Source organism: Polypterus senegalus, chromosome 18, assembly GCF_016835505.1.
Source record: "Polypterus senegalus isolate Bchr_013 chromosome 18, ASM1683550v1, whole genome shotgun sequence".
Classification (NCBI taxonomy): Eukaryota; Metazoa; Chordata; class Cladistia; order Polypteriformes; family Polypteridae; genus Polypterus; species Polypterus senegalus.
In genome coordinates this window covers 51,750,581-51,772,684 of record NC_053171.1, presented here as the reverse complement: position 1 = coordinate 51,772,684, position 22,104 = coordinate 51,750,581, and the positions used below count along the sequence as shown (strand labels likewise).

Sequence of the window (22,104 nt, the reverse complement as noted above, 5' to 3'; positions counted from 1 at the left end):
ATACCCCAATGTGCTCCATGCCAGGCCAGTCATTCTAATGGTGTTTGGACTTGAAGGACATGGGGAATGTGAATCAGCATAACTCCTGTAAAAGTGTATATGTGCGCAGGATCAGCAGCATTAAACGTGTTAAGTCCATCTTTTGCTCACTGAATCCTATGTGAGTCAGCATGGTGGTGTGGTGGTTAGCCGCCACGTCTCATGGCTCCCGAGTCTCGGGTGCAGTCTGTGTCTGTGGAAGGTCTTCTGTGGGGCCTTCAGCTTTTAACAATGCGTGTCTTCAGTTGGCTCAGAATTGGCTCGGTGTGAGTGTGCATACGAGGATGCAATGACAAACTTGTTCCTGCCTTGTGCCCACTTGGACTTTGGCTTGGTGATCCAGATGAGCTCCTCCATTTCCTGGATCTCTCCCGCCAATGCACACAAGCACAAGTGAACCCCCTCTTCATGGAAAGGGTCACAGATTAGAAGATGAAGTTGGGTCAGCGCTCAGCCATACATGACATAAATTCAGAGTTTGAATGTTTTGATTATTTATAATTCTCTTTATCTGCGGGGTTTGATCCTTCAAATCCCTGTGGATATGGAAACTGCATATACTGAAGCGGTAATCCTATGGGAAAAATGGGGTTAGGTTTCATTGGTACACCATCTTGGGGGGTAGATGGGGAAGGGCAGACATGCTGAGCCTGTACTCTTGTTCTTCAGGGCTCAGTAATGATCCTTCCACAGGTTCAACTATGGCATCCTTGTCATGACTTGTGCTTCCTTTATAGTCTTCTCAGCTCTCTGCCAGAGGCCAAGAGTGACCGAGCACAGCAGAGCCAAATCGAGGACCTCACTAAACTGCCCAATTGGTGGTAGCAGCGGGTGGTGTGTACAAAGGGAAGCAGCCTGCTCAATTTAAGCTTAGGACTTGCAGATCCTAGGGATTCCTCATTTGTGGGGAACAATTGCAAGCTCCGGTCCCCATCACGATTAGGGTTCAACAGCGTACCCTCACCTTTTGGTGTTGGGATTCACATTCGTGCTTTCCTGATGATTTGAAATTTTTTCATACGACTTTTCTCGAGTTTTCTGCCCCAGAGAATCTGTTTGTGGCATTTATTTTTCATTTGGAAACCTTACTTGTCATTTTGTACCATTACTTGCAACGCCACTTTGTTTTTCCAATGTGTGCTGCCATTTTGAGGGTTTTGTGACACTGGTTACCATAGTAACACATTGCACAATACTTTGGGATGCTGTGATGTCCTCATTAATGTGACTATATAAATAAAGGTCGACTCTTGAAGCTCTGGTTCTTCCAAGACTGAATTTATTTGTGAGCTACACTTTTGTGAAATTCTGCAAGTAGATGTTTCCTCTGTACTTCGCGCGTCTGGGTTTCTTGTTTATCCTGTTGATATCTGGGTTTGACCTTTGCTACATTTTCCTTTGAACTTGTCTCTTCTTCTGGTTCATCCTCTTAAAATTTTACTGGCTTTCATTTCAAAGTCAGAACGCTTGGCATGGGGTAGACACACTTCAATATATTCAGTATGCCATGGCATGCTGCCACGGGCATCTAGGGGCATTGCAGACTGATTATTGCTCAATCTCATGTGTCGCTTGTGTGTGGTTGGCCTATCGGAATTTGTTTTGTGCTGTGCGTAGTCACGACTATGCCACTGCTGCGGTGAGATAGGTTGTGCTTTTCTAACAGTGGATAAGTGACTGTGCCACTTAGAAAATGAATTAGGATTTGCTTTGAAGTTACCATAACTCTGCTGTGTTTTGTCATAGAGTGAGTGCTGCAGCCGACTTGCATCAAGTGATGTCACCAATGCAGTGACATACAAGTTGGCAGCAGAAAGCACTCATAACCATAGTATTGCCTTTCTGTGGGTGGAGTGTTAGAATTTCATTTTTTTTATTGATTTTATTATAATCATTCCATACAAATAGATCAATTTTTACAAAAATAGGATTGAAAACAAATCAACCCCCACCCCTGACAAAGAGAACATTTTAAAAGCGAGTAAAAATAAGTAAATTGATGAGTTTAATAGCGGATAAAGATTAATGGAGAAGAAAAAGAAATGGGGAGAGAATCTGCTTCCTCAGTGCTTTAAGAGCTTAATCTAAAATGAATCTAGAATTTCATTTTTATGTTCTCATCTGCTCTTCACGACGGCCGCTCTGCTTTCCAGAAGCACCAGTGAGACTGTTTTGGTGGACATTTCGAGATAACCCTCTTTGAACTGCGTCATCTGCCGTCATCTGCTCACTTGAATTTGATGGCTCCCATCCATTTTTCATTCTCTTCATTCTGTATTGGACTTCATGAGTGTATGTGGTTGATTGCTCCTCATTTTGAAATTATTAATGTTTGGTAGTTAAGGCAAGGGGAGTCAGGGACTGATTTGAGTTTTCTCTTCACTCAATATATCTGCATTTATTTATCATGCATGAAAATACATTTATTAATTTATTTCTCAGTTTAAGAATTTTTTCCAATGACTGGGTTAATTTTTTCCCTGAATCTTTTGCTCTCCTTTCATGTTTATGTTGGATATTTTAATAGTTTTATTTATTTATTTTTTACCTTGACGCCATCTTGGTTTCTGACATTTTGCGAGTATGGGTGGCTTGGGCCACACGCCGGAGGTCACGCCATCATGACAACATCACTCAGGACTGTGTGTAAATCCCCTTTTCGTGAAGTGTGATCAAGAGACATTAAAAGAGAAGACTAACACAAGTTTCTCTTGCATTAAAAGTCTCTTTGGTTTTCATTCTCGCGTGTTCTTGGATTTTGTCTTTCGGTTTGCTTATTGGGATTAGACGCGTCTCTCTGATTGATCTCCAAGTTACGACTCTGCTTGTTTTGTTAATCTGTTCCTCATCCTTTCCTCCTTTCTCTCTCAGTCTGTGCTATAAGCAGTACATTATTCAGCTGTGGAATGGCCAAATGTTGGAGGCAGCTTGATGGATGAGGTCTCCAGGACTAGAAACAAATCTAAATCATATTATGTGATGTCCTCCATTGTTAAATTCTGCTACGTACTTCTAAAGTTTTTATTTGTATACTGTATTGAGGATTGGTTCTGTTCTGTGTATTATATTGTATTGTATTGAACCCCTACTTTTGACACCCACTGCACACCCAACCTACCTGGAAAGGGGTCTCTCTTTGAACTGCCTTTCCTGAGGTATCTTCCATTTTTTTCCCTACTGGGGTTTTTTTTTGGGAGTTTTTCCTTATCTTCTTAGAGAGTCAAGGCTGGGGGGCTGTCAAGAGGCAGGGCCTGTTAAAGCCCATTGCGGCACTTCTTTGTGTGATTTTGGGCTATACAAAAATAAATTATATTGTATTTCAGGAATGGGGATCTCTGGATGTTTTTAGTATTTAATCTTTACATTAACTTGACCCTTATTTTGACTTCTTTATCTGTTTGTTTTGTTTGTTGACTGGGAAATTTGTGTAGAGAGTAAGACATGTAAAGTTAAGTATGGTGTGGCATGGCCAGGTCTGAACTTCATTCCAGCTTTACTGGAGTGTGTACTTTGTGATCATCTGAGCATGATTGTGGCTATTACAATTCTCATTTTTATGTTTTGAGATCTAACACTTAGACACTTAGATCTGACAATGAGTGCAAATTGTTTTTGGAGTTTCCGTTTTCTTTATTAGTTTTCTGACAGTTTCATCTTTCATTTTGTGTTTCCATGATTACTGCCATTTCTGGCTGCCATTGTTAGCGCTGCTTTACTTGTTGTTAAAGGCCTGTAATCAAATCTTTTCTCTCTCTCTCTATATATATCTATCTATATATACAGTAAGTATATATATATATATATATATATATATATATATATACTCAGCAAAAAAAGAAATGTTCTCTGACCTTCAACTGTTTTTACTTTCAGTAAACTTAATGTGTAAATATTTGTATGAACACTAAAAGAGTCAACACCATAAGACATAAACTAAAAATGTTTCACAATGTGTCCCTGAATGAAGGGAGGCTCAAAATCAAAAGTACCAGTCAGTATCTGGTGTGGCCACCAGCTGCTTGAAGTACTGCAGTGCATCTCCTCCTCATGGACTGGACCAGATTTGTCAGTTCTTGCTGTGAGATGTTACCCCACTCTTCCACCAAGGCACCTGCAAGTTCCTGGACATTTCTGGGGGGAATGGCCCTAGCCCTCACCCTGCGATCCAACAGGTCCCAGATGTGCTCAATGGGATTGAGATCCGGGCTCTTCCACTGCGAGGATGATCAGCTGTCCTTCCTGTCTCCCTGTAGCGCTGTCTTAGGCGTCTCACAGTGCGGACATGGCAATTTATTGCCCTAGCCACATCAGCAGTCCTCATGCCTCCCTGCAGCATGCCTAATGCACGTTCACGCAGATGAGCAGGGACCCTGGGCATCTTTCTTTGGGTGTTTTTCACAGTCGGTAGACAAGTCTCTTTAGTGTCCTGCGTTTTTAGAACTGTGACCTTAAATGCCTACTTTCTGTAAGCTGTTAAGGTCTTAACGACCATTCCACAGGTGCATGTTAATTAATTGATTATGGTTAATTGAACATGCATGGAAAACATTGTTTAAACTCTTTACAATGAAGATCTGTAAAGTTATTTGGATTTTTAAAACATTATTGTTGAAATACACAGTCCTGAAAAAGGGACGTTTCTTTTTTTGCTGAGTATATATATATATATATAAATCCTAAGGACTCGTTTATACTTCACACTCAGAACGCATACATGCACACATCATGGCTGCCATGAGTTCCCAGCGTTCATTTCACACGTCCTCTGAGCAGGTCCTCAGAAATTAACGCAACGCATGCACGAGTTGCAGTCCCAGCAAAAAGTTGGGGGTCACAGTGTGATATAAGTTGGAATGCGATGTCAGAGTCTGTTTACTATCTACATGTGAGAGAAAACCACTGCAGATCCTAAGGCGTCGATGTGCGCCCTTCGAAGTTTGATGAATGGTTCGATGTGGTGAAGCAAAATGCTGACATACAAATGTATTCACGCTGCTTTTATATTCAAGCATTGCATATTCCCGATCGTAATGACACGATACATTAACTCACATACCATCTTTTGTGCCGTCATTTTTTTTCTGGGGCTTCCTCCTGAGCTGACAGCAGCAATAGATCACCACACAGAACACATTAAATGTATGATATTCCAACTCTCTGCACATTTAGAAAATCCTTAGATTTATACTTGATATCACTTTCACGATGAAATGCATTAAAGTATTTTTACATTTTACAGATAAATCGTTAATTTTGATTAAATAATGAATACTGTTAATAATTACACACATCGGGGTGACACGGTGGCGGAGCGTTAGCGCTGCTGTCTTGCAGGGAGTCACGTCGCTGGTATTCTCTTCCTGGAGTTTGCATGTTTTCCTGCTGGGTTTCCACAGTGTGCTCCGGTTTCCTTTCAAAGATATGCAGATTTGGTGACACTAAAATGACGCCAGTGTATGTGAGTGCTTGTATTCACCTTGCGATCAGCTGATGCCCCATCTATGGATTGTTTCTGCCTCATGCCCAATGCTAGATGGATTTATTTATTAAACATCCTTTTCAGAGATATTGCGTTAAGGGGTCATCGGAATTTAATGGGTGTTCCAGGTAATTCACAACACAACGAAGCCGAACCTGTTCTCACCGTGATGATATCTCGTACTGCCACCTGTTGGATTCTTCCAGATTTACGTAAAGTACGTGCGCAAGTATAAACAGTACAACACTTGTGTAGGAGGAGCGTCCGTTGCAGCATACGTCGCGTCTCGTGAAGTATAAACCTGTCCTAAAAGTGCAACGATTTTGTGCAACAATTTTATGTGACGTTTTTGTCATGCTATAAATTGGGCCTGTTTTAAAATCTACATATATATGTTTGGTATCATTCTTTTCAAAAATTATGGAACTTTTATGTGATGATGTTAGATTTTCAGATTCTTATTCCGTTTTTAAATTATAAACTAAAAAATATCAAGAACTCGCGTCCTGCAAGACAAGACTTTGCGCCAAGAGATTTAACTGTGTCCAGGGCCAGAAATAAAAGACAAAGAGTAGGACAGCTGCTGTACAGGCTTTTAAATGTTCGAAGTGCCGTGCGAGATGCAGATCACGCAACATGGCGGCAGCAGCAGCAAGCCAGTAGCTGATTGAGCAAAGAGGAGGTGGAAAAAAAATTGTATTTGTTTCCCATTGTCTCACCGTTTAAGAGGGGGTTTTGGTGGAGCGACCGCGTCTCCTTAGGGTGTGTTCAACCCCCCTTTTCACAACCCGAGTGGCAGAGACTTGAAGTGGCTGGCATGTAGCACAGGCTGGGGGGTTGGCAAGCGAAATGAGCAGGGGGCGAACACCCTAGTGTTGTAATAATACCTCAGGTTAAAAGGCATCCAGGATTTCACTTTCTCATCTGAGATTCAGAATCTTTTAAAAAATTGAAGCAAAGAACTTTTAGTTCTAAATGTTTTTTTTAACCACTATTTTTCTCTTGTTTTGGCTTTGCCGCTGTTTTGTCTTTGTCCCCTTTTGTATTATTAATATGTAGCCTTGGTCACACAGACTTGCCACTGTTTATAAGGTATTGTACCATATAACTTTTCCCCATCCTCCCTTCTACATCTACAACCTCAGGCAAATAGGTGTAGTAAACGACAAGCAGGAGTTAAGTTACACTTTAAATAATGTATTATTGATAATAACAATATGCAAAGTACATTTGAATATTGGCAGCCATACAACCTGATACATGTTGATGTGTAGTTTCAGGCGGCACGCAGACTTGTTAGTTACTTAAAATGTCTCTAGTTACGTTATCATTTGTGGCCAGCTTTCTTCAGAACAGGCTGCATGCCTGTCTCAATATGGCTGCCAAGCTGTGCTCTTCTTTGTGTTGTCCTTTTCAGTTCATGGTGTGAGATGGTCTTTCATCAGTTTGGTAAGAGAAAGAGAGGGTGAGGTAAAGCAAGCAAATTTATAGGTTTTCTGTCCAACCCCTACATCCAATAGGGCATCGTGGTTCTTAAAGGCTCCTGATACAAGCCAGTTCCAAACTGCCATACTTCAGACCAATGGGGAGAATAGAACATCTTCACGTTTGCCCTCCAAACCATATGTTAAGACAAAGCTTGGCAGCTAGGCAGCCTGGCTTTCCTGTGGGGGTTGAGAGAGAGACTTCAGCAGAGAAACACTTGTCAAACTGGTTTGAGGCACTTCACCCCCAAACCCTGTCATAAAAATTACCCAAAAAGGGAAGATGTGGTTCTTAAACCATCAAACCATTGCTGTTATTATCTATAATGCAACACTAATATTGCATTGCTTTGTCTAAGTTACAAATAAAGACATACAAAATATTTATCAACTTGTATGCAAAATTTCACATCACAACATCTGCTCATGTTAGTGATCTCCTGGTTTTGACCGTTTTCGGTTTAAACATCTACACTCACTGGCCACTTTATTAGGTACACCTGTTCAACTGCTTGTTAACACAGATGTTTCATCACCCAATCACTTGGCAGCAACTCAATGCCTTTATGTCTGTAGACATTGCTAAGACGCCCTATTGCAGTTCAAACTGGCCATCAGAATGGGGAAGAAAGGGGATAGAAGTGACTTTAAATGTGGCTTGGTTATTTGTGCCAGACGGGCTCATCTACTCATCTACTAGGGCTTACAGAGAATGGTCCAAAAAAGGGAAAATATCCAGTGAGTGGCAGTCTTCTGGGTAAGAATGTCTTATTGATACCAGTGGTCAGAGGAGAATGGCCAGACTGATTTGAGCTGATAGAAAAGCAACAGTAAATCAAATAACCACCAATTACAACCGAGGTATGCAGAAGAGCATCACTGAACACAAAACACGTCGAACCTTGAAACAGATGGGCTACAGCTGCAGGAGACCACAGCGGGTGCCACTCCTGTCAGCTCAGAACAGGCAGCTGAGGCTACAATTCACACAAGCTCAGCAAAACTGGACAACAGAAGACTGGAAAAATATTGTCTGGTCTGATGAGTTTTTCTTGATTTCTGCTGTGACATTCAGATGGTGGGGTCAGAATTTTGTGTCATCAACTTGAAAGCAGGGATCCATCCTGCCTTGTATCAATGGTTCGGGCTGGTGGCGGTGTGGGGGATATTTTCTTGTCACACTTTGGCCCTTTAGTGTCAATTGAGCATCGCTTAAATGCCTCGGCCTACCTGAGTAGTGTTGCTGACCATGTCCATCCCTTTATGACTTTAGTATACTCATCTATTGATGACTCCTTCCAGCAGGATAACATGCCATGTCACAAAGTTCAGATCATCTCAAACTGGTTTCTTGAACAAGACAGTGAGTTCACTTATATTCAAATGATGTCCACAGTCACCAGATCTCAATCCAATAGATCACCTTTGGGATGTGGTGGAATGGGAGATTTGCATCATGGATGTGCAGCTGACAAATCTGCAGCAACTGTGTGATGCTGTCATGTCAACATGGACCAAACTTTCTGAGGAATGTTTCCAGTACCTTGTTGAATCTATGCCATGTAGAATTATGACAGTTCTGAAGGCAAAAGGGTGGTCCAACCAGGTACTAGTAAGGTGTACCTAATAAAATGGCCAGGTGAGTGTATCTCCTTGATCTGTCTCATAAAACTGTCAGTGTGCAGACATAACATGCATTTGGCATGTGTTTGTAGTTACTGACGATCTTTAGTTTGACTATGAGTTTGGTTTGCGGATCTATTTCTGACAACAGATATGATTGTTTTACTGCCTGTGACTAGAAGAGACTTGTGACCTATTTTTTAACTGTTCTGCTAAAATTAGCAGAAATAATTTGAATTGAGAACCAGAAGATGAAATGTAGGACAGGAAACATGTGAAGTTCTTACCCCAGAAAACCAAGCCAATGTTTTTTCAAAGCAAAACAAATTCCTAATTCGCAGTTAGAATAGCACTGCCAAAGGTTTGAATTCCAGGAAAGCAAATATAGAAAAGCAGAGCAGCAAATGTCACCAGGATTATCCGTCAAACTTCGATGAAGTGGATATTAAACAGTTAAACCACGAATGTCATGTGTCGTAACCTCCGATCCTATTGCCACAGCAATTTCAGTAACAACAGTAATCACAAAAAAGATTTACAAAAAAATCCCTCCAAAAAGGAGTAAAAAGTTATAAAATTAAAAAGGAATCACAACAATCACTTCAACCAGGAGAAGAACATCAAGCCACACAGCAAAGGCGAAAACCTCAAAGGCAGTAGCAGACCGAGAACCAGAAAGGAGTAGCCTTTTAAAGGAGGTAAAAAGGCAGCACAAACCTCTCTACTTGATTTTTAAACTAAACTACCAAGAACCACAAGGAGGTGTTTTGTTTATCTTCAGAGGGACAACTTTGAGAGCCAATGGCACTGAATTTCTATGAATGGCTGCTGTGATAAAGGTGTGATAGAAGGAGTCAAGAGGCGACTAAACAGGGTTGCAGAAAAATATGACATGATATTCACTTTGTTAAAATTAGCCAAATATAAACAAACAGCATTCCTCATTATAAATACTTAAGGGTGAAATCTTCTTCTTCTTCCGGCTGCTCCCATTAGGGGTTGCACAGCAGATCGTCTTCTTCCATATTTTTCTGTCCTCTGCATCCTGTTCTGTTACACCCACCACCTGCATGTCATCTCTCAACACATCCATAAACCTTTGCTTAGGCCTTCCTCTTTTCCTCTTCCCTGGCAGTTCTATCCTTCACATCTGTCTCCCAATATACTGAACATCTCCCCTCTGCACATGTCCAAACCAATGCAATCTCGCCTCTCTGACTTTGTCTCCCAACGGTCCAACCTGAGCCGACCCTCTAATGTACTCATTTCTAATCCTGTCCATCCTAGTCACACCCAATGCAAATCTTAGCATCTTTAACTCTGCTACCTCCAGCTCTGTCTCCTGCTTTCTGGTCAGTGCCATTGTCTCCAATCCATATAACATAGCTGGTCTCACTACCGTCCTGTAGACCTTCCCTTTCACTCTTGCTGATATCCGTCTGTCACAAATCACTCCTGACACTCTTCTTCACCCATTCCACCCTGCCTGCACTCTCTCTTTCACCTCTTTTTCACAATCCCTATTACTCTGTACTGTTGATCCCAAGTATTTAACCTCATCCACCTTCGCCAACTCTACTCCCTGCATCCTCACCATTCCACCAACCTCCCTCTCATTTACACACATGTATTCTGTCTTGTTCCTACTGACCTTCATTCCTCTCCTCTCTAGAGCATATCTCCACCTCTCCAGGGTCTCCTCAACCTGCTCCCTACTATCACTACAGATCACAATGTCATCAGCAAACCTCATAGTCCACGGGAACTCCTGTCTAATCTCATCTGTCATCCTGTCCATCACCATTGCAAGTAAGAAAGGGCTCAGAGCCGATCCCTGATGTAATCCCACCTCCAACTTGAATGCATCTGTCACTTCTACGGCAGACCTCACCACAGTCACACTTCCCTCGTACATATCCTGTACAACTCTTACATACTTCTCTGCCACTCCCAAGTTCTTCATATAATACCACAACTCCTCTTGAGGCACCCTGTCACATGATTTCTCCAGGCCCATGAAGATGCAATGCAACTCCTTCTGGCCTTCTCTATACTTCTCCATCAACATCCTCAGAGCAAACATTGCATCTGTAATGCTGTTCCTTGGCATGAAACCATACTGCTGCTCACTAATCATCACCTCACTTCTTAACCGAGCTTCCACTACTCTTTCCCATAACTTCATGCTGTGGCTCATCAATTTTATTCCCCTGTAGTTACTACAGTCCTGCACATCCTCCTTATTCTTAAATATCGACACCAGTACACTTGCTCTCCACTCCTCAGGAATCCTCTCACTTTCCAAGATTCCACTAAACAATCTGGTTAAAAACTCCACTGCCATCTCTCCTAAACACCTCCATGCTTCCATAGGTATGTCATCTAGACCAACGGTCTTTCCATTTTTCATCCTCTTCATAGCTGTCCTTACTTCCTTCTTGCTAATCCGTTGCACTTCCTGATTCACTATCTCCACATCATCCAACCTCTTCTCTCTCTCTCTCATTCTCTTCATTCATCATCCTCTCAAAGTAGTCTTTCCATCTGCTCAACACATTCTCCTTGCTTTTTCGTATGTTTACATCTTTATCACCCTAACCTGCTGCACATCTTCCCCAGCTCGGTCCCTCTGTGTAGCCAATCGGTACAGGTCCTTTTCTCCCTCCTTAGTGTCCAACCTCTCATACAACTCATCATACGCCTTTTCTTTAGCCTTTGCCACCTCTCTCTTCACCTTGCCTTATCTCCTTGTACTCTTGTCTACTTTCTGCATCTCTCTGACTATCCCCTTCTTCTTTGCCATCCTCTTCCTCTGTATACTCTCCTGTACTTCCCCATTCCACCACCAGGTTTCCTTTTCCTCCTTCATCTTTCGAGATGTCATGCCAAGCACCTTTCTTGCTGTCACTCTTACTACATCTGCTGTAGTTACCCTACTGTCTGGTAACTCTTCACTGCCACCCAGTGCCTGTCTCACCTCCTCCCTAAACTCAACCTTGCAGTCTTCCTTTTTCAACTTCCACCATTTGATCATTGGCTCTGCCCTCACTCTCTTCCTCTTCTTGATCTCCAGCGTCATCCTACAGACCACCATCCTATGCTGCTTAACTACACTTTCTCCTGCCACCACTTGGCAGTCTTCAATCTCCTTCAGATCAACTCTTCTGCATATGATGTAATCTACCTGTGTGCATCTTCCTCCACTCTTGTACATAACCCTACGTTCCTCCCTCTTCTTAAAATATGTATTCACCACAGCCATGTCCATCCTTTTGGCAAAATCCACTATCCTCTGACCTTCTTCATTCCTCTCCTTGACACCATACCTACCCATCACCTCCTCGTCTCCACTGTTCCCTTCACCAACATGTCCATTGAAATCTGCTCCAATCACCACTTTCTGTCCCTTGGGTACACTGTTCATCACTTCATCCAACTCACTCCAAAAATCTTTTTTCTCATCCATTGCACACCCAACTTGTGGGGCATATGCACTAACAACATTCATCATCACACCTTCAGTTTCCAGCTTTATAATCATCACTCTGTCTGACACTCTTCTCACCTCCAAAACACTCTTGACATACTGTTCCTTCAGAATAACCCCTACCCTTTTCTCCTCCCATCCACACCATGATAGAACAATTTGAATCCACCTCCAATCCACCTGGCCTTACTCCCCTTCCATTTAGTCTCTTACACACACAATATCTCAACCTTCCTTCTCTCCATCATATCTGCTAACTCTCTCCCCTTACCAGTCATACTGCCAACATTCAAAGTTCCTACCCTCAGTTCCACTCTCTGTACTTTCCTCTTCTCCTCCTGCCTCTGGACACATCTCCTCCCTCTTCTTCTCCTTCTTTGGCCAACAGTAGCCCAATTTGCGCCAGCACCCTGTTGGCTAACAGCACTGGTGGCAGTCGTTGTTAAGCCGGGGCTCGACCAATCCGGTATGGAAATTTGTATTGTAGTCTGCATATTGATTTGGCAAAATTTTACACCGGATGCCCTTCCTGACGTAACCCTCCCCATTTATCCAGGCTTGGGACCGGCACAAATAAACACACTGGTTTGTGCATCCCCTGGTTTGTGGCTGGGTTGAAATAAAGCAAAAATTAAAGTAAAGGAATAATAAACATTAATCACAAGACACATATTGATGTAAGTGGAATATCAGATTTGTTTTCTAGTAACATCAAAATGGCAAAAAGGGTGAACAAGCCTCAAAAAAAACAAGGACTTTGCTAGGTTGGAGTCTCAGAAGCAGCCCTCCCTCCCTATCAGCCTTGCTCCAAACTCAAATGGCAGAATTTGTGGCTCAGAAAAGCTCCAAATAGGCTCAGGTTGTTTAAAGACCATTCATAAGTATACCACACCATGAAATAGTTGTGCAGAACACAATTTAGAGCTGCCTAGCCTCTGATGCTTGGCACTGAAGAGATCACCTCCTGGATTTAACAGTCTAAATACATTTTCCCTAAATAAATCCTTGATTATTAAAGATTCTGTGGTTGCCCTTTTTACACAACATGAGGGTTTACGATACTCCTTCCTCTTGTGGATGTTTTTTTGTTACTTTTTTTGTATATTTCTAGTTGTTTTGCCAGCTTAAGCCAGCAGGTAGTACAGGTCAAATCCTGTTATAGAAAATACGAAATTTTCAGAATAACAAATACTTTTAGTTGGCCCATACAAACGTTCATTTAACATCATATTTAACAGATTTAATTTTAACGAAATGTATGCTTCACTATAACAAATGTTTTTTTTTATCAAAAATGGCCTACAACAATAATGATACACTGCAAAAAATACGTAATGCCATGCCTACACTCTCTCAGAGCCTTGGGAACCCTGCAAAAGGCTGTCTCTTTCTTGTTAGACCGAAAGAAAGTGAGTGTTGAGAAATATCTGATCTTGGGCCATCTTGGCGACATCATACACAGAGAGCTGAATTCTGAGTCAGTGCTCCACTGAGCATTTGTGGGGGTAGTTGAGTCGTGTGCGGATACTGTACTGTTGAAGATTCACAGCACTTCTCAAAGTTTTCTTTGTGATAAACAAAAAAAGTGAGAAATGGCATTAGTTTATGCTGCAAAAAAGTTTAATCTAATGTCTCAACTTCAAATTTTTTCACAGACTAAGAAGTGCTGTTTTTCTATACAGGTATTGTCAGGCTTGGGTCACAGAGTTGCATGAGAGACAGAAAGGTGAGTGCAGGTTTCCAATTAAAATACAGATACTTTATTACTGTATAGAGAAGGCAGGTACAGTCTCAAGACTTCATTCAAAATCTGTTACTTCAGCAATCAAGCATATGAGCCCCAGGGGTAATGTTCCTGCTTTAGCTCCCAGCTTCAGATTAGAACAGTGAAAGGCAACCTTTTTCAAGTCCAAAAATTTTCTTCCGCGGCGCACCTGAGGGACTGCCCATAAATAAAGTCGTGATGACACAATCTATGGACAATCGCCAATAAAAACAGTTAATTTTACAAGTTTGAAAGACATTTTATTAATAAAGGAATCAAAGGATAAATCTTAAATTTAATTAATGTGAACTTTGAGATTGTTTTTCAGCACATATGAGATTGATGCGAGGATCAATTTTCGAAAGACAGACACACATTTCCTTGTCGATCATTTGAAGTCTCTCACGTTTCTTAGACTTCATTTCCGTAAGTGTTCCATTATCCGTTTTTACAACATAAAATATATTTTTTTAAACATTATCTTTTTAATCAACCAAAAGTTCAAAAACACTAGCAATTTCAAATATTTTACAAAAGTTTTTGCACCGCTCCTAGAAAATTCCACGACGCAGCACACCAGCTGCTCTGAATCATCTCTGTGTCCGACCAGGAGAGCATGAAGAAGAGCAGGTCAAAGTCCAGTGTTAAATTTTCTAAACATCGTTTGACAGGCACGGTATGTGATAAGCCTGATCCTGCAGAGGACATCCAATTACTTTGCCCTTGGTTTACTGTGTAGCAGATGCAACAGACTAGTCATGGAAGTGTCCTTATGCCATAGCCATTAGAGATGGCAAATCACTGGCAACCCTGATCACAACAGTATATGTATTTACCTCATGTTCATCATAATGAAATTTCCATTATAGTGAAATATTTTTATGGTCCCATGAATTTCATTAAAATGGGATTCCACCTGTATATTGGGGCCTGGCCGAGATCAAGTGAGCCTGTAATGTGCAGACCAGTTAGGATTCTGGCCTGCTGCTTTGCTTGCACCCATTTTGCCATTGTGGAAACTCGCCGTCATATCAAATACTTTCCATGCATGGCAAGTTCAGCTGCAATCCTATTTTTTCTTTTTTTTCTCTCTTTTTTCCATTTTGTTATTGTACATAAAACACAATACATCTAACAGACGAGCTTCTCTTTTATTTATTTGTTGCAAAACACCCCTGTTCTTTACTTTTCATCATTGTATTTTACTCCTTGTACTTCCAGATCAGCATTCGTCAGCTGTGATGCTCACAGAGCCAACCCTACGACTAAAGACAAGATCAATCATGATGAGTTGCTGACCCATCTGACTGTGTTGTTGGAGATGACAGATTATACGAGTTGAATTAACAATTGTGCGCCACAGCTGCCTCAGACTCACTAAAATAATGCGAGTGAAGTCTGTGCCAGATAATTGCTGGAAAATAGTTTCATTTACCTTGGCCTTTATATTTTCGCTTAACCAGACAAGCTCATGGACTGAATGGTCTCCTTTTGTTCATCCTCCTTGTCGTGTTCTGCCGACTATGCCAGCACTCCTTGTGGTCTCCTAATATGCCTATGACATCACTGGGGTACTTGTTGTCAAATTGGGGAGCCAGGACATTGGGGTATGCGGTCAATCTTGATTTGAGAACAGATGATTTTAGTTCCTTGGTACAGTCTCAACCTTTTTCTTTCTGCTACAGGTTCTTCATCATCAAGGACAGCTTTCTTCTTTACTATGCAGAAAACGAGAAGAAAAGCTTTGAGACTAACAAGTACTTTAACATCCATCCAAAGGTAGGCTTCTTCTGCCCTCACAGCTGAGCTTTTCTCTGTTGTCGCTGCGATGCAGGAGGTCTTCACCACAGGTAAAGTGTGACATTTAGTCTTGTGGGGCGAGATGAGTCTTGCCTGTACTGCTATATATTTACATCACATCCCATGTTAAATATGCTATATTGTTTGTTATATAACTTTACAATGTAAAGTAAATTTCACTTACATTAGCACATTTAAAACTTCAAAATTACAAAAATGTGCACCCACCCCCCAGCTGCTTCAAAGTGATCAGAACTTCACAAGGACACCCCCTTATTGTTTTGATGTGATTGGAACTTCATGGCTATCAAGAGAGTGCCACCAGGGAAGGCTGGAGCAGGACGGGGGGATTTGGAGTTAATTGTATTGAAATCATTCGCTGTTACCTTGTGATTTTCCTTGGCCTCACCAGAACCCCCAGCCACCCTTGGTTGCCCCACTTTTGTCACCACTGGCTGCCATACTAAACCCGTAGCTGAATTTTTGACTTTACAGTGGATTCAGAAAGTCTTCAGCCCCCGTCACTTTCTGCACAATTTATCATGTTGTAGAATTCATTTGAAATGGATAAATTAGCTTTTTTTACTCCTCAATCTGCACTCAATAACCCATAAACAGAAACTGAAAACTTTTCCTCTGAAGGTGTGCAAATCTGTTGCATTTCCAAAACTGAAATCTCGAATTCCTAAAAGTATTCTGACCCTTTGCTGTGACACTGCAGATTGTGCTCCGGTGCCTCCTCTTTCTCCTTAAGATATGTCTAGATGTTGACTGGAGCCCACCTGTGGCACGAGGAACTCCTTGGACATCATTTAGAAAGGCACACGTGTACCTGAATATAGAAGGTCCACAATTCACACTGCATGTCAGGACAACCAAACCAAAATCACATTTTTTTCTGTTGTTTATTTTGCCTTATGAAATTTCTTGTATTAGGAATTTCTACGTTTTCACAAACCCCTTGGGGTTAGAGCGCAGGGTCGGCCATTGCACAGCGCCACTGGAGCAAGGGCAGGATAAGGGCTTGCTCAAGGGCCCAGCAATGGGGATTCAAACTGGCATCCCTCTGGATACCAGTGCAGATCCTTAACCTCAGAACCGTCAAATTGTGGTGAGATATACAGTTGTGCTCATTAGCTTACATACTCTGGCAGAATGTGTAAGATGTGTGCCATACGTTAAATAAAAGATGACTGATCAGGCAAAACACATTTCCATTTACTTTTAAAGGAATCCAAATTAAACTATAAGGCACCACAGAACAGCACAACTATAATAAGGAGAATAATGAGATGGTCCCTGTTCCAAAGTTTGCGTACCCTTAGTTCTAGCTACTGCGTATTGCCCCCTTTAGCATCCATAACGGTATGCTGTCTTTTGTGATAGTTGTGGATGAGGCCCTTGATTTTCTCAGGTGGTAGAGCTGCCCATTCTTCTGGGAGAAAAGCCTTCAGGTTCCATAAATTCTTGGGTTGTCTTGCATGAACTGCATGTTGGGAATCTCCCCAAAGTGGCTCAATGATATTGAGTCAAGAGAATGTGATAGTCACTCCAGCACCTTCACTTTTTCTTGCTGTATTCACTGAAGGGCGCATTACAAGTTACATTTTGGTCTCATCACTCCAAAAGTCTTTGTTTCAGAACTTTGGAGGCTTGACTAGATGTTGTTTGCCATTTTGAAAGTGGGCTGTGTTGTGGTGTTGGCACAATAAAGGCTTTTTTTTTTTGCAACTTGACTGCACAGCCCATTTTTGTTCAAGTACCTCCTTATTGGGCCTCTTGAAACAGCAACACCACTTATTTTCAGAGAAGCCTGTATTTCAGCTGAAGTGGCTTGTGGGTTTTTCTTGGCATCTCAACAAATGAGCCTGGTAGTTGTGGCTGAAATCTTGGTTGGTCTACCTGACCGTACCTGGGTAACAACAGAACCCCTAACATTCTACTTTTTATCAGAGTCTGAACACTTCTGACTGGAATTTTCAGATCTCTTGACATCTTTTTATATCCTTTTCTTGATTTATACAACTTAACAACCTTTTCTAGCAGGTCCTTTGACAGTCCTTTTGCTTTTCCCTTGGCTCAGTATCCAGCAAAGTCAGTGCAGCTCAGCATGAATTTAAATTGAGTATGTATACACATAATCTGATTACAATCCAAGATGTTACAGGTGTGGACACTCTCCTTTAATTTACCCTTAATTTGTACCCGTGTGTGTCAACTTGTGTGTATATTATCAGCCCCAGAATTCAAGGGTATGTAAACTTTTGATCAGACCCATTTGTGTGATTTCAGTTATCATTATGATTTAAAAAGGGCACAAACAATTATGTGATAATAAATTGCCTCACCTGACCACACTCCCTCATTAAAAATGATTGCTAATCTTTTCCAAACAATGGCCAATATTTTCACAGATTCTTCTAGGGTGTGTAAACTTATGAGCACAACTGTAGATCAGGGCAAGGGGATTAAACCATTTGTAAGGCTTTGAGTGTTCCCAGCAGCACAGTGGCCTCAAGAATTGGGAAATGGAAGAAGATTGCAACCACTGGGACTCTTCCTAAAGCTGACTGTCCAGTCAAGTTGAATAACTGGGCAAGAAGGGCCTTGGTCAGGTAGAGTGACCAAGAACTTAGTGGTAAATCTAACAGAGCTTCAGAAGTTCTCAGCTGAGATGAGAGAATCTGTCAGAACATTGAATATCTTAGCAGCACTCCATCAGTCAAGTGTTGTTGGTGACTAGAATGACTAATTAGCAGCCACTCTTGAGTAAAAGGCACATGACAACTGTGAAGAAATCAGACACAGAGACAAAAAGATTAAGTGTTGGGGGAATTCCCTGTGTGACCCGACATTTGCGCGATAGACATATGAGCGCCGACAAAATAGCACCGATTAAAACGCTGCGTCAAAATCGCGCAGACAAAATCACGGCGACAAAATCACGAAACTTTCATCCATCCATCCATCCATTTTCTAACCCGCTGAATCCGAATACAGGGTCACGGGGGTCTGCTGGAGCCAATCCCAGCCAACACAGGGCACAAGGCAGGAACCAATCCTGGGCAGGGTGCCAACCCACCGCAGGACACACACAAACACACCCACACACCAAGCACACACTAGGGCCAATTTAGAATCGCCAATCCACCTAACCTGCATGTCTTTGGACTGTGGGAGGAAACCCACGCAGACACGGGGAGAACATGCAAACTCCACGCAGGGAGGACCCGGGAAGCGAACCCAGGTCTCCTAACTGCGAGGCAGCAGCGCTACCACTGCGCCACCGTGCCGCCCGAAACTTTCATTAAATATGAATTACTAGTTTAAAGCAAATATAATAATGTTTATTTTAAAAGTCAGTATTATGAGATGTAGCACGCAGATAGTCCTTAAGATCACGCCCTGCATATGTAGGAAGAATTGCAGCAAGACATCTTGATAGGTGAGCGTATTTAGACTTGCTGCTGCCTGACTGCTGGTAATTCTGCTTTGTATACAACGCGTTATGCCAACCCTCGACTGAGTTATTTGTTCGCGGCATGCCATCAGCAGTTATAACAGTTATAACCTACTGTAGCACATAATGTGTACATAATGCGCACATACGCGTCCCACTCTCTTGGCCTCTCTCACGATTTTGTCGTGGCGATTTTGTCGGCGCACATTTGTCGAAAATCAGTTAGCGGGTTTGTCGGCGCTCATTTGTCCGTCGCGGTTTTGTCGGGGCTCATATGTCGAAAATCAGTTAGCGGGTTTGTCGGGGCTCATATGTCTACCGCGCTTTTGTTGGTGAACCAATTCCCTGTATAATGCTGGTGACGTAGAGTAATCTTGAAAGACTGATACTTCTGTCTGATTAAAAACAGACATTTGACAACAGAGTTACTTCTTTGGGTTCTTTTATGTACAATTGGATTGGTTCCTGCCTTGTGCCCTGTGTTGGCTGGGATTGGCTCCTGCAGACCCCCATGACCCTGTGTTCGGATTCAGCGGGTTGGAAAATGGATGGATGGATGAAAGGAAATGAAATAAACGGAAATAAGTTGGCAGGAAATGGTGTTGATAGGTAAGGATGGAAATGACATCCTCATTGGAGAACGGACAAAGGGACCCGAAAGTGGAGTAATTATGGGAAGCTGGAAGTGGCGTTATTGGAGTTGAGGTATTTTAATATTATTGGTCTTCCGTTTTTCTGTTGAGAAAAGGCATTAGTAGTCTGTTCCAATCCTGTATCTTTCATTCTTTCACACTTGTTTGGGACCTTTGGCTATTGGGGTTCAGGGGCAAGGAGACTCGACAGAACTGAGGGAAGGATGAATGCTGCAAAGTACAAAGATGTCCTTGAAGAAAACCTGCTCTAGAGTGCACACCATCTCAGACTTGGGCGACGGTTCAGTGACCTGAAGTATACACCTGAAACAACGCTGGAGTGGCTTTAGGACAAGCCTCTGAGTGTCCTTGAGTGGCCCAGCCAAAGTCCAGGCCTAAACCCCATAGAACATGTGTGGAGAGCCCTGGAGATCGCAGTTTACTGTTGCATCCCATCTAACAGAGCTTGAGAGGATCTGCTGGGAAGAATGGGAACAACTGCCCAAATCCAGAAGTGCAAAGCGTGTAGGGATTTATCAAGAAAACTCAAAGTTGTAATTGCTGCCAATTGCTACAAAGAAATGAATACTGGTCTGAATACTTTTACAAATCAGAGATTTCAGTTGAGTTTCTTTAATTGTGAATTGATGGCACCAGATGGCACCCACTGCACACCCAACCTACCTGGAAAGGGGTCTCTGTTTGAACTGCCTTTCCCAAGGTTTCTGCCATTTTTTCCCTACTAGGGTTTTTTTGGGATTTTTTCCTTGTCTTCTTAGAGAGTCAAGGCTGGGGGGCTGTCAAGAGGCAGGGCCTGTTAAAACCCATTGCAGCACGCCTTGTGTGATTTTGTGCTATACAAAAATAAATGGTATTGTATTGTATTGTGTGCAGGGTGTTATCCCGCTAGGAGGATGCATCGTAGAACCTCGGGAAGAGCCGGGTATGCCTTATGCCATGACGGTGTCTCATGACGACTTCCACGTGAGTAGAGCACTTTCCCAGTGACTTTGATTAGATTAACTCTAGTCTGATGATTGTGTTTAGAGGTGGCAATGCCAGTTTGCGGAAGTGCCTTCTGTATGGAGTTTGTTTGTTCCAGTGACTGTCAAGTAAGACTCTGTGTATATGGGCTTGAGCCTGTCTGCTACCGTAGATCTTTAGTCCTCCATCCCAGTTATTGCAAATCTTCATTACCAGCTCTTCAAACAAATCCCATCTAAATTGAAAATTTCCGTCCATTCACTCTAAATCTGGTTTTTCAAATACAAAGTCATGGGTAGTTGAGGCCTATCCTGGCAGCATCAGGCACAAACCAGGCACTGTAATTTTAGTGCAGGGCACCAAACCCATGTAGATTCCTTTGGGATAAAGGAAAGGAGAAAAATAAAAAAAAAACAGAGAGAAGATGCAAACTCCATAAAGACTGTGACCAAACCAGGCTTTAAACCCATGTGTCTGAACTCGTGAGATTACAACCCTGATGCCACACACCCCAACACACATTTGTTTTATTTAAAGGGCAACATCATCCTGGCAGCTGAATCTGAGTCTGAACAAGCCCAGTGGTTGGACCTGCTACAAGAATCAGGAAAAGTGTAAGACCCTCGATATCACTGGAGACGCTTCCAGTGTCGGGACATTATTTGTGTTTAGTGGGAAAGGATGAGCCTGAAAATGACAAGTTTATTGTTTATTAATGTGGTCATCTTTTTGTGTTCAGGTTTGCTTTTCTGTGTCTTGTTTGTAGTAAAAGACTTTATATACAACAAATATTGTTTAATTCTTTTATTTCAAAGTGTGCACTAGTGAATTAGCAGAGTACATTTTCATAAATCTGCCCTGTCTGCCACAGCACCTGGAAAAATGCCCAGCTAGGAGAAGCCATGATTGAAAGTCTTGAAGCTCAAGGACTGCAGCTGGCAAAGGAGAAACAGGAATATCTGGGTGAGCTTTGTGTACTGCCAACCAGTCGATAATAAATGGGACTGCAGTGATGACATGGCAGTGATGGCACCGTGCTGCGGTGGGCGATCTGTAGGGTGCACAGTGGGCAGAGAGAATACTGACTCCGAAAATGAGGCTAGAAAGTTAGATCACCCAGACTTTTCTGATATTTAATTGGGATGTTGTGAATCGTCTCGGGATTCATTCACATTTTTTTTAACAGAATTTTGATATAATAAGTATTTTGCTTCATTTCCTTAAGCACTGCCATTTCAGGGCATTTGTTTCATTGTTGTGCCAGATCTGATCTGTGCATTTATTTTTATCATTGAAATTGTTATCAGTTATTAGAAACTATTTTGCAGTATTTCTGTTGCAATTTTATTTT

The 22,104-nt window shown here is 42.0% G+C and overlaps 1 protein-coding gene across 2 annotated transcripts in view; it reads left to right on the top strand.

Moving 5' to 3' along the window:
• plekhd1 (pleckstrin homology domain containing, family D (with coiled-coil domains) member 1) overlaps positions 1-22,104 on the top strand; it is a 91,436-nt gene that overhangs the window by 10,542 nt on the left and 58,790 nt on the right. For both annotated transcript variants that reach the window (XM_039741749.1, XM_039741750.1), the window contains exons 2-5: positions 15,563-15,656; positions 20,664-20,753; positions 21,291-21,367; positions 21,625-21,716. In XM_039741749.1, coding sequence (XP_039597683.1) covers positions 15,563-15,656; positions 20,664-20,753; positions 21,291-21,367; positions 21,625-21,716 — 353 coding nt within the window. The remainder of the gene's footprint in view (positions 1-15,562; positions 15,657-20,663; positions 20,754-21,290; positions 21,368-21,624; positions 21,717-22,104) is intronic.